Raw genomic sequence first — 13,453 nt, 5'->3', positions numbered from 1 at the left:
TTTTTGTTGGGACTTAGTTGCAGTTTTTTTGGCAATGATTTGTAATTAGCTCATTTCCCTTTTCAGAATAGGCTAGGTCTGTGTTCAGATTTTTGCCCTTCTTTACTACAATAAATTTAACTTTTGTACAATAATGCGTAATTTAACTACTTGAGTTATTCATACGTTAAAATTTGTCAAAAAAAAGTTTTTTAATGTCAAAATTTTCAATTTTTAGGTCAAAAACTTTCGTTTTATAGGTCAAAAAATAATCGCCCTAATGAAAACATTACTTTCGGTAGCCTGGGTAATTCTTATATGCCTAGTTTCATCTGTTGACAGTTGTAACTTGTCACTTCACAGGCGCACAGATAAGCAGGAAGAAGCCAATGTCTTTCCTATCGGCTCCATTTATTAAAATAAGAATTAGTTATGGCAAAAATTATTTAGAGTCTAAATACTCTCATGGCGTAAAATATATTCTAGACCCAAATTTTTTTTGGAATAAATCCCCCTGTGCTGAAATACAAGCTCTTCATACAGGTTGGTTTCTAATATAATATTAGCCAGTCCAGCAATTTTACTGCAGCCCCAGAATTTGATGATAACTTACCATTTCATGATTTGGCAAAGGCTGAAAAGCAAAGACGGTGTTTCTGTAGTTCATACCATAATCAATTAAGCAATTTGTGTTTTAAAATTTCGTGAAAATTTTTTTAAGTGATTAATCCGTCAAAATGGTAATAATGACTGAAAAAGTAGGCAAGTTTAAAGTTCAAAAAAACATTTTAAAACATGGAAATGGAAAGAAACCATCATTTGAGACAGGATCTAAAGCTACTTTTCACTTCAGAACAATCAAGGAAAACAATAAGGTTGGTATATTTCTTAAATGGCTGTATAAGAAAGTGTGGCATCTGCACGCATTAGATTCATCAAAGTGAGTGCCAAAATTTTCATTTTCACACACTGGATTTTTTGTCGAAAGCTTTCCCCTTGGGCTGGTATAGGCTAATGTGTGTAAATAACTTTTAATGTATATGTCAATTACTTTTAAGATATCTGGTCGCAAGCTGACTAGACTTTTTATAACACAGGAGCAAGTTGTTATTGATGATTCTCGGAAGTGGGGAAAACCCTTTGAGCTCCTTATTGGTCGAAGTTTTAAATTGGAATGTTGGGAGGAATGTGTGGCAACAATGATGCACGGCGAAATTGCGCAATTCGTGTGCCCACTCCAATGTGTTATGGATTATCCAACCATATCAAAAAGTCTTCGCGATCTTCACTTTGGTAAATGTGATATTTATGGGTTTATGTTAAAATTTCCCAATTTTTGTGCCAAAGTTGCTGTTTCTGCACCAAATTAAACAGATCTTTATATCAGATCTCTTAATACAAATTCTACAATGGTGCATCCCCATTGCAAATACATGTGTATAACTGATTATTTAGTTCTTTCATTGGCTAACCATTTTTAAAAACTTATCCTGCAAGCATTTTCGTCGAGTGTTTTAGCTATTGTTTTAGCTATTGTTTTTCACTGTAAAGACTTAATATTATCACAAGAGTTTACGCTGTATTTAAATGTAATTACCTACCTTCCATTCATTGTTACCTCTTTGCACTGTCAGGCAATATGTCTGGCTCATATACATAGTATGTATGTTAATCATCTCTCACCCTGTGTTGTATGCAGGGAAGAAGCAATCGGGTCATTCGTGTGGTTTACACGCTGCCCACGATGGTCTCGGTTATGACGATTTAAATCAACTTCAGCAGAATATGGTGCCTCTAGTGTTTGAGTTTGAACTGTTAAAGGTAATGATTGTATTACTTTTATGGTCTGTCAATTTAAGACTGCCATTAACGGCAGTAGGCTGTTGTCTCAATTTTAGAAGTGTGACATCATTCATGCCTAAAAAAAGTTGTATACGATATTAACGTCGTTTTTTACTTCCATGGCACTGGCATAAAGAAAAGTTTGTTTGACCTTCTTGTGTTCTCATACTTGCCCTTGTTGCTCATGTCATTGGTAAGAGAGAAAGCCGCCAATAATTTGGTGGCAACATGATCTCAATATAGGACATGGAAAATGAAATTAATGTAGGTTGTAAACCAAAAACAACTTCGTTAATACTGAAATGAAATAACTAAATAATTGAAAAGCAATAATGCACTCGTGGTTTCTAGAAGTGTGGCTCGGTAATAGGCAAATTTTATAAAATGCGTAATACAATATTAGGTTGAGGGGATCAACACATACGAGAAAGAGTTATGGCAAATGGATGCAAACGAAATGTTGGCGAGCATTCCTAAGTAAGCTTTTGTTTTCATTATTGGTTTTTATAATTTTGTTTTTATGATTGGATTCGTCTAGTTGTTTGTACTGAAAACACTTACATAAATGCAAAAACAAAATGCTTTGTATATATATGTATTAGTATTCTCATAAATTTTATAATTTTCATCTGGCTTTCCACATAGATATCACGAAGATGGAAACAGGTTGTTTCGAAATGGGAAGATCGATGAAGCGGAAAAGAAATACGCAAATGCAATTGGCTGCCTGAAGCACCTCCAAATAAAGGTAGTGAGTGGTATGTGCATGTATGAGTAGCTGATACGTTCTCGATCAATTTCTGGTAAAGCCTGATAGTTTATCGGTTTCGACTTTCATGATGCTATTTTTGCAAACTTGCCTAATGGTAAGAGTAATAGATAAACACTCTTAATGTTGAAAATAGTTAATTTGTTGATACAATTTATATATTTCCCAACATTGCATTGTATATTGGTATAACGAATATGACTGGGATTTAAGGTGGTGCATTGTAACGTATGAATATAACATAAAAAGTTATTGCACGATCTATATTTCAAACAAATGTATTTAATCAATTTTCACGGTTTTTCTCTTGCTTAACACTTTTCGCAACTCAGGAACGACCTGGCACTGATTCTTGGATAGATCTTGACAAGCAACAGATCCCTCTGCTTCTAAACTACGCCCAGTGCAAACTGAACCAGGGTGAATATACAGTTTGTATCACGAACTGCAGCGAGGTCTTGGAGAAAATCGATGGAAATGTGAGCTAAATTAGAACTGATTTCTATCATGTAGGCATTATACTGTGATTAATTCTCATGCATAGAATTCTATCACATAATTTTGTCTGGTGTTTTCGTTTAGTTGTAATAAGCAATTTATTTTTAACTATTTTGCATCCAATACACCAGCCAACTTAGAATCGCCTTCAAATTTCTTTAAAAATTACATCCCAGTTAAAATTTTTCTCTCCAATCTGCCGCGTCATATGAATGAATTTTCAAGAAATATATTAGAGTAATTTTCCTCAATTCCAGAACAACGTCAAGGCATTGTTCAAACGTGGCAAGGCGCACTCTCATATCCTTGATGAGACAGAATGCAGAGCTGACTTTGACCTTGCTCTTAAACTTGACCCCAGCATAAGGGGCCAAGTGAATAGAGAATTGAAAGCGCTGAGCGTTCGACAAAAACAACGAGATTGTCAACTTTCTAAACACTTGAAGGGAATGTTTGAGACAGATTGATCAATCAACGAAGTATTTCAAACATATCAGCAGTATTTTGTGTTTGTCGCCATTTCCTCAACCAGTTTTTTGATGTTCCGCACCATTAGACACCAGCTTACCACATGATACTCTGTTGGTTCACAACTGGTTCGGTTAATTTCGAAACCAGTTGTCCTCAACCAAGGGTCAACGAAAACCTTATTTTATAACATTTTCTTTTGAAATATAAAATATATAAATATAAACTGATAGTTATTTCTTAACTGCTCATACATTGTGTTATTCCCCGTGCTTGCCTTCATTATCTTATCATCTTACAAACATTTCATGGAACTAAATGCCAGTTTAGTCGTATTAATAGTGAGCTTGCATAAAAGCGGCAACAAAATGGATTGAGAGCCACTGATTTAAGGACTTTTGTAAATATTTCTTGCATAGTATATGCTTATGTCATAGCTCGTACGTATTATATTTTATGAAGTTTCTTTTGTATAAAATGTTCCATGGGTTGTACTATTTTATGATGCTCTGGATCTGTGCCAGGTTTTATGATCACAAAGTAGCTTTTCGTTTATTTCTGCTGCCGCATGGTGGCGCTCTATGTACCGAATCCAGGCCTTACCTCCATGCTAAGAATACAACTATGTGCATCTTCTTTTAAAACTATAGTCAACCAAATGACATATGATTGTGAGTTGGTTAAAGCGGGAACCTGTGTTATGGGATGCACGTTCATGTTTCCATATTTTCGATGTCAATTCTGTAATCGATGCATTTATCACCTTTCCCTCATAACAACATGCCGTTAGATGTCGCTGTTTGCCCACATTAAAGCTTTTTTCTTGACTAAAACTATTTTACGCAAACTGTGAAAGAACTTAACTAACATTTTGAATACAGGAAGTAACAATATGAAGAAATCTTTTAACTGAGCCGTGAAACTTTGTTTTACTGTCGTCCATGGTAAATGTTGCAATACAACTTTATACTTCGTAACCACTGTATTACGTCATCTTTTATTGATGAGTAGCAAGTTATCAGCGCTACTGTTATTATTACAGCGTTAACAGTTATCAGCCTACTATGAGCAGTGGGCCTATTACATCTCGATTATGAGCAAATTGGTCAAACAAAAAGTCGTAGATCGTTACGATTCCTACCATGCAGATTGCAGGCTACCTACAAAAAATGCTATGCTATAGATTTTACGCTGAAAACGCTCTAATGACGCATTGACAATTATGACGTACTATCATGTACGATTCAACAGTGAGCAGATATTTTTGCAGTCAAACTGAAAGAAATGATTTCAACTGCCAGACATAGAATGGAAAAACGTGCTCACCATTAAATAAAGCAGGAAATACATCAGGACACTACATGCTGGTAATATTTGTTGTTGTTGTGTCGCATGACGTGTCAGATCTCAGAGCATCAGACTGTGTTTGTGCAACCAACCTGCTGGTAATAATGACAAACTGCGAGCACGACGCAGATATTATAATTTCCTATAATTATGCGCATGGTGAGACATTCTTCTTCTCTGTATGCTTCATCCCACAGCATGTAGAAATATACAAGGCAAACGAACTTTAAGCTAATCGATTAAAAGCAGAATAAGCAAAGAGTTTTGAACAAATAGGGGTACACTTTTATTGTCATCAGTAAAACACAAATTATATAAATCTACAGCATTTTTCAATTCGTCGCATTCAAACCCATGACCCAAACTGTCAACATGGCAAGCAAGATGTATCGCGAATCGTGACGACAACGCTCAATTTTTCACCTGTCAGTTGTGTATAAGGCCTACTCCGTTTCAATTATCATATCATTATGTAACAGTTTGTTATGAGCTTGTCAGAAATAACGTGATAAAAATTTGAGAGTGACTGTTTCACTGTAAGCAGGCCACGAAGTCTTTCGTTAAAGATAGGCGGATAGTTGTGGTGAATCGTTTGGAAAAAGTTGATTTTATTTAAGGTGTTATTGGAGTTAGAGTTACATTAGACGATAGATTTAGATTAAGTTTAGGTTGCTGTATTATAAAATTTACATTTGGTTAACAAGAAACTGTGGAAAAAGCTTCGAACGTACGAATTTTTCTGGTGAAATAGTGGCAGCCTAAAAATTGACTTTCTAATGCAGACTGCTGTTAATTAATCACTGAAGATTGCAAAAATGAGGTTTTTCTGTTAAACGACCTTGTTATTAGCCTACTTTTGTGCTTCTGTCATGGATACAACTGCTTCGAAGTAGTTGATGATTCTTCCCAGAAAACTGTTGAAATCAAATTGACATTAGCGTTCATTAGCGCATGCTAATAACAACTGGCTCAATTTCTGGAATGACTTGTTGGTTGGCCTTGAAAGGGTAAGCTTGCGCCGTGTGCAGCAGAGCGTGGAATCAATCAAACATCTATTTTCTACGTCACTGGCGCAGTGGGGCCGAAAACCCACGTTAAATTGTCAATAGCATGTGCTAATGCATGGGGAAAAAGATAAAGGCAAAATGGCTTAAAACGTGGCCGAAAGAAATGAAGTAATAATTAATTAATAATAACAACAACAGCGACCACTAAACGTAAACAACTAAACATCTGAGGCAACAAATATCTATGAACCAGGTTCGCAGGTAAGTTCGTAAAACTTAGAATTCAGCTACGTACCCTGTTTTTATTCAAGGTTTATTTCTGCTACGGGTCCACGTGTGAATTTAAATTTTTTATATTAATCTGTGCAATTATTACAATTAATCACCCCCATGCACAACAATTTTTGTCGCAATCTATGTTTTCTTTTTATTTTATTGATGGTTTTTCTGCAGAAATGGACCAATGCTAAATGAACTTTAAGTTGCTGACTCAATAGAATTAATTTAAATTTTCCCAAATATATAGCGACAGATCTAAACTAATAAACGAAAAGTGCTTAACTGACGCACTGCCAGTTAACGGAATAAAACGTTGCAACACTTTTTAACGGAAACAGTGCAGTGGCTAATGATTCCAGGCAATAACAGATTTTAATTGGCATCTAGTGCAGCTCATGTCACGGTTAGTACCGTATGTTTGTGACTTGAGTGACAAAGAAACTAATTATACGGAAGGCATTGCACAAAGACTGGATGTTTTATTTTCCGTTTATGAATGTACATACTTGCAGAATACAAGGCAACATACATAATAGCAAAGTAATAACAGTACCAGTAATACAAACATGTGGTATTTATGAACCATTAATACAAACATGTGCCATATACCACATCTTTGGATGTGGTATATGGCAAGCTTGTTGGTGCTTTCGAAATGAGGTTGTTATGTAGAACAACTTTATTGCTACTTTAGCGTTTATTATCGACTTTGAAAAAAGATTTTAATATTGTTTGGTCATAAACTTGTCAGATACTGTGTTAGGCAGCCTAATTACAATTTAACTTTTAAAGGAGATTGTTGGTGTTCTCTGAAAAAATTCGAAATGAGGTTTATCTGTGTAACATTTTTGTTGTTACTTTTGTGCTTTTGTTATGGATACAACTGCCTTGAAGTAGTTGATGATTCTTCCCAGAAAACTGTAGAAAAACAATCGACAGAATTTGAACCAAACGAGGAATTCGTTGCTTTCTCTCCCTTCATGCAACTGTTCAGTGATGGATATTTTGATGACATTCTCGGAACGGTTGTCCAGTGAGTAAAGTTTGCGAACAGACGTAATTAGATTTGCATGTAGACGAACGTTGAATGACTTGTTGTAATAATGGTAGGTTGCAAGATAAAGTTTCTTTTAACGTTTTGCTAAAACTCTCTGTGTTTGTAGAAAATATTTTTATAGAACGGATTGCAATACGTCTATCGATGCAATCCTTTAAATTAGTTTAAATTGTATGAACTACATCTGTGTTACAGAGCTGTTGAACATTTGGATGAAAATATGGAAGAAGAACCAGACATGAAAACCTGTCGCAAGCAATGGCTTACCTTTATAAACGATCTTCAATCTCAACCTTATGCTTTGAGAAGTATGAATAGAACGTAGTGAACTAAATTTACAACAAAACCTTATCTATTCATAAACAATGTTTCTAATAATAACTAAAAAGATTTATTTTTAAAATTTCGTTTTTGCTAGCAATAAATTGTTATAATTACTTCCAGTGGCTGACACCTGGGGACGAAAGCAAAGTGGAATATTGGATGGAAATGTTCAATGGATGGGTAATTATTATGAATGTATTGAAGCTAAAGGCCCTGACTTCAATGGAAAATGGTGCCAGGCTTTCATGGATCATAAACACGAGGTTTGATCTATATTTCAAAACAAATTGGGATGATGAATTAAGCATGTTAAAATAACTACGAACTACGTTAATAATAATAACTACATTAAAGTAACTACGAAATACAAAGCAGTAGATGAAAACGACAAAGGATATTTTAGAAACAATTATTTAAGCAATGCTTTTATTTTAGCCCAACATGGATCAATTATCAAGACCTCCTTCAGTTGGAACTTGTGTTCCTTCAGGGTGCTCCGAAAATTCTATCACAAAAATCTTTCATGAAATATTGAGTTTTAAAAGTAATATCAAAACTGGAAATACCACATTGCTTAACGTACAGTGTCCTTTAACGACTGAACAACTAGAATGGACAACAGCCGACACCTTGGCAATGTAAGTTGTTTGTATTGTAGTTAGATTAAGGTCTAGTTAAATCTGTAGTTAAATTTTAATCTAACACGTAGTAGTATACCAACGTTAAAATTTGAAACAAATAAAAGTGTTGACATTTTTGTTTAACATTTTTACCTTCCAGTGCGGTCACTTGCATGGTAATAGTCTTAAACTTGATTGCAACATTTGTGGATTTCATCACAAGACACAATAACGCAAAGGACAAGAAGGTTTCTGAACGCACAGACAACTACGATAAAAAGTCGCAATCAACGAAAAGTCCACGTTTGCTCAGTAAGCAACGATAGTGTAATTAAAATCGAAATGAGTATGAGATTAATCACAGTAACTGTATTTGACGCAATTTTATATCTTTAAGATAATGTTGGTTAAAAATTTATTACAATTAACTTTGATAATGGTGGTTTTCACTACAAGTAATTAAACTGTGACCTTAATCCGGTTGAGATTTCTGTAATGTAAAACTTAATTTGTGATTTGTGGCAAATATGTGGAAAATGCTTCTTGTTTTTCATTCAAATCATTCCAGCAAAAATGGTTTTATGCTTCTCCATGATTTCAAATGGTGAAAAACTGCTAACAACGAATTATTCTGGTGGCTCTTTGGGTATTCTTAATGGAATCCGATTTCTAAGTACAGCATGGGTTGCACTCGGACACGTTCATATTGATGGTCAGAAGGGAACAGGTAAGTCTCGTTGATTGCAAAGCATTTGACAGATAACGAAGAAATGGAAAACTTCTTTGCTTTTAACCGTATGGCTCAGCAAAATGAGTAGAAAATATTTCCGTTGTATTTAAAACCAAAGTTACAGAAACCAATCAAGTATTTATTTAAGTGTATTTCATAATGTTTTTTGAAAGTTGTGGAACGCGTTGTTTTAGGTAACCATGTGTCGTCCTCAAGATACTTAAAATCAAAATTTGCTTTTATGCCGATAATCAATTTCTACTACTCCGTCGACACTTTCTTCTTCTTGGGAGGTTTGTTAGTTTCTTATCTCGGTATGAAGCAACTCACTAAAACCAATGGTCGCATGAACATCTTATTGACTTACATACATCGATTTATCAGGTAAATGTTTCCTGCATTCTGTTTAATACAAAGCTGCTACTTCCTATGATTAAATGATGAAATCGAAAAATTCGTGTAATCATGTTCAAATTTCCCTGCCATGCAATTCATTCAGGATAACACCAGTCTACGCTTACGTGATGCTTTTCTCTATGGGAATACTTAAGTGGTTGGGAAGCGGGCCACAGTGGAGTAATTTTCCATTGATACCACATGATGGCTGCCAAGACGTTTGGTGGACTAATCTTCTTTACATCAACAATTTTTTTCCTCCTCTTAACTTGGTAGCTTTTGTGTTTTAATTTTCACACAAATACAGAAATATAAAAATACTTCGCAGAAATACGGAATAAAGCTACTTCTAAAATAAATATTTATCACCAATTTTGATCTAATTATTTAAGCTATTTGCAGTGTATGGCCTGGTGCTGGTACTTGGCGGTGGACATGCAGTTTTATCTTCTGACTCCGTTCATTCTTCTTGCCACCTACCGGTATGTAGACACCAATTACTTAGCTTAATCAGTATATTTTACTTTTGATAAAATGAATTGCTCCATGCAATGCACAAATCCTATTTTCAGGAAAAAAGCTGAAAATTGCAATTTTTCTTTGTAAAGCAAATCCAACATACCAGTTTGTATAAGTGCAGTGTTTTGCATTGACAAAACCAAGCCTTTAAGTAGCCATAGCTGTGATTCGTACATAACTTTGCATTATTCACGTTATGCTTTATACGTCGCTGATTTACCAGGCATTGAATTGTTGTTATAGTCTTATTTTCATCTCTTGCCACGCCCTTCACGCTAAAGATAACCATATAGATATAGTCTCGTATTTGCTGAATTTATTTCAAATTCTATGCCTACTGTTTTAGTTATATTGATAGTATGTGCAATCATTTCCGATGATTATTCCTCGAAATTCATATGTTTCAAAACATCTTGCGTTTTAAAGTGGCAAATTACAGGCGTTGATAGGCTTATAATAAACTTGTTGAATTCAAGGTGGCCTCGAGTCGGAATATCTTTGATGGTCTTCTTTACTATTGCAAGTATGGCTGTTTGCGGAATATTGTCTGCCCTTGGTCCTATTCAACCATTTGCATTAATTAGGACTCAAACCATTGGCCTGTAAGTTGCATCAATGAAATAAGTACCAGATCTTTTAAGTAAAACATTTCTATCACAACAACGAAGTTCTTTGTTATTATTTCAGGTTGGACTCATCGTCTGAAATTCTAACCTACGACATGAAGTTCAGATATGATATATACTACCTACCATGGGCCAGATTACACGTGTACATGATTGGAATGTTAACTGGTTATGTGCTATTCGCTACTAAGGGCAAATTGACAATTCCAAAAGTTAGTGCCGTTTTTGTTTTTCAAAATACGTCATTTGTTTAAGTAAAATTACACCAGAAACTATCGCAATTGAAACTACCAGTAAGCAGCTTAAAAAGAAGAATTTTATCCTCTCAAATACTTCCTGTTTATGTCGAATGACACGCACTTCAACAAAAAAGAAGTTTTGCGTAAACTTACGTTGCAAACGATACACACGGTCAATTGAAAACAAGTCAAACAGCAAATATTTTTCATCTCTAGTGGTTGGTCGTTTTGGGATGGTTGGCATCGGCCGGCAGCTGCTTCGCGATCATTTTCGGTTTATATCCACAAACCAGCACAGATACTGATTTAGACACTGGATTGGCAACAATTTACAATACTTTTGAAAGACCTGTGTACGGACTTTGCCTTAGCTGGGTGATAATAGCTTGTACATCTGGATATGGAGGTAAGGATATGAATGGAAAGCAAAGGATTCTATAATAAGTTATATGTGACGAAATAACCTTCACGTTTTGATTAAGGTCCTGTTACAAAGTTTCTGAATTGGAAAATTTTCAACCCCCTCAGCCGATTAACTTTCTCCTTCTACCTCATTCACTTGTTGGTATTGATGTGGTTCTTTTTGAGCCGGAATAACATGATCCATTGCCAGACCATTGACTTTATCTTCATTTACATAGGTATTGCAAAACGTTTAAAACAATGATACTTTGTAACATTCTGTTTTGTTTACAATTAATTTGGTACCTTTGCGAAGCTCATATGTTGCTGTTGTAAGTTAAGTCAATGTTAATTTACTTATTTTATTTTTTAATGCAATGTTAATCTGTTTTATTTTACTTGATGCAAACGTCCGTTTTAGGCACTTTGCTCGTCAGTCTCATTTTGTCATTTTTTGTCTGTTTAACCATTGAATGGCCGACCATGGAACTGGCCAAAGTCCTTCTGCCTTCCAAACGAGGTTATCCCTCCGACCGAGATGAAAAGTCTGATCAGAAGAAATTGTTGAAGCAACAGTGAAGTGAAAATACTGTTTTAACAAATTAACGCTTCAAAATGACCCTCTAAATCTAAACCATTTGAGTAAAATCAGTCAAATTTTAAAGCAACATTTAAAATCATTAAACATTTAACAAGAAAATTTTCGCATTCTTCAAACTTTTAATTGAAAATCAATTGTCTCGATCTCGGAAATCTCCATCGATTTTGTTCAGTCGTTTTAGCAAATGAATTGGCTCACTTACTAAATTTTAAACGACGGCAGTTTCTGGATACGTTTTAATTACAGTAAATCATGACGATTTTTAACTTAATACAAGTTTAGGTATATTAACTATTTATTTAGGACTTCCACACTATATATCTACAGGTATATACGTTGTAAATATGCTTTTCATGAAACGTTGTTACGAGCACTTTTAATATTCAAAAAATGGCAACTAAAGTTGACTAGAAAATTCTCACTAACTCATTGAATTGACTTCACATTTTTCGTACCTCGACTTGAAAATTCGTATCGTGTCTGTTACGCAAATTACAATCATTCTCGTACAATACTCGTAATTACGTACGTTAGTGTGTTTGTAATAGATTGTTTTTATTGCTACAGTTAAAAACGCAATAAAGCATTCGAAATCGTATGTGCACAATCCACATATGGCTCACAAGTAAAACTTCCCATGTTTTATATACATGATTAAACCACGTTTATGCTTCACAGTTTGTTTGCTTTGATAGGAAATGCTTGCTGCCACCAACATTTTTCATGGCTTAAATTCTTAACATCAAATAATTAAGCATTACAACCGTCTTCTATTATCGTATTACTATCTCCAAACGTTGTACAACCCTGTAATCTTAATCTCGCATCAGTTTGCTTGAATTTATTTCACCAATGTGTTGCCTAAACGTAGTGAATTTACTTATTCCCGTATGCACGTATCAAAATTTTCTCATGTTTTATTCTAATTGGAAATCACTGCAACGATTTCCGCTAAACCCGGAACTGATGTTTACTCCAAGTTAATCTCGTTCTCATAAATGCTCACAGACGCTTGCAGGCAGTTGCTGTATGTCGTGATCAGGCCATTCTGAATAAAATTTTTGCTCTTTGCCTAAATGAAATGAATTTAGACAAATGTAAATAAAAAGATTAATTTACAAAAGTAAAACTAAGTAAGTTCGTTTCTGATAGTTTGAAAGTTGAGAAAATTTAACGAATGTATAAATCTGTTAAAGAAGCACGTCAGTATATCCAGGTATTTCAAGAGGATTTGAAATATCGCAAAACATCACACTTTACCTGGCTCGTTCAACCACATCAAATCGTTAAGGCGCCTACATTAGGTTTTAATAATTGAATTGTTGTTTTACAAAGGTGCAAAGTAATAATGGGCCGAGGCAATTAAATTAGTCGGTGTCGTTTATTGTATCATCTCAACTACTTTAAGGATTTTCTTGTTATAACTATCGCTTAACAAGTTAATAGTGAGTAAGGCTCATTGGTTAGCAGGTAACTAGCAGAGAAGGTCCAAGAAAATGAGATAATTATTGGTGGCGTTACAAAAATTTATCACATGTTGCGAGTGTGTTTAAAAAATAGTCTCCGAAATACTTGACTCTGACTGCAACGAACAGATTACAGTCTGATACATCAGACGTCGGTGCTATGAAGATAAAGGAAGTTGTGTTGTTTTACAAACTTCCATTTATAACTCCTTGCATGACTTACTGTGAGAGATTCCACTGGATCGCTCTGTTAACATTGGTGTGGAACGAAATGGCCAAGTTTT

The 13,453-nt window shown here is 34.7% G+C and overlaps 2 protein-coding genes across 2 annotated transcripts; both read left to right on the top strand.

Annotated features, from left to right (window-relative positions):
- Positions 1 to 668: 668 nt before the first annotated feature.
- LOC143453135 (AH receptor-interacting protein-like) lies at positions 669 to 4,533 on the top strand. The gene is made up of 7 exons (XM_076954298.1): positions 669 to 854; positions 1,077 to 1,272; positions 1,679 to 1,800; positions 2,225 to 2,298; positions 2,467 to 2,569; positions 2,923 to 3,069; positions 3,346 to 4,533. The coding sequence occupies exons 1-7, from the start codon at positions 717 to 719 to the stop codon at positions 3,553 to 3,555; spliced, it is 990 nt and encodes a 329-aa protein (XP_076810413.1). The 5' UTR covers positions 669 to 716; the 3' UTR covers positions 3,556 to 4,533.
- Positions 4,534 to 6,954: 2,421 nt separating this feature from the next.
- Positions 6,955 to 12,217, top strand: LOC143452049 (nose resistant to fluoxetine protein 6-like). The gene is made up of 14 exons (XM_076952871.1): positions 6,955 to 7,222; positions 7,442 to 7,554; positions 7,691 to 7,833; positions 8,006 to 8,208; positions 8,351 to 8,502; positions 8,759 to 8,917; positions 9,115 to 9,304; positions 9,420 to 9,588; positions 9,719 to 9,798; positions 10,312 to 10,437; positions 10,523 to 10,673; positions 10,917 to 11,106; positions 11,183 to 11,341; positions 11,524 to 12,217. The coding sequence occupies exons 1-14, from the start codon at positions 7,014 to 7,016 to the stop codon at positions 11,679 to 11,681; spliced, it is 2,202 nt and encodes a 733-aa protein (XP_076808986.1). The 5' UTR covers positions 6,955 to 7,013; the 3' UTR covers positions 11,682 to 12,217.
- Positions 12,218 to 13,453: the final 1,236 nt, after the last annotated feature.

The sequence above is a fragment of the Clavelina lepadiformis genome, chromosome 4 (genome assembly GCF_947623445.1).
Source record: "Clavelina lepadiformis chromosome 4, kaClaLepa1.1, whole genome shotgun sequence".
Lineage (NCBI taxonomy): Eukaryota > Metazoa > Chordata > Ascidiacea > Aplousobranchia > Clavelinidae > Clavelina > Clavelina lepadiformis.
The sequence above is the reverse complement of the archived record's forward strand: the minus strand, read 5'-3'. Positions and strand labels throughout refer to the sequence as shown.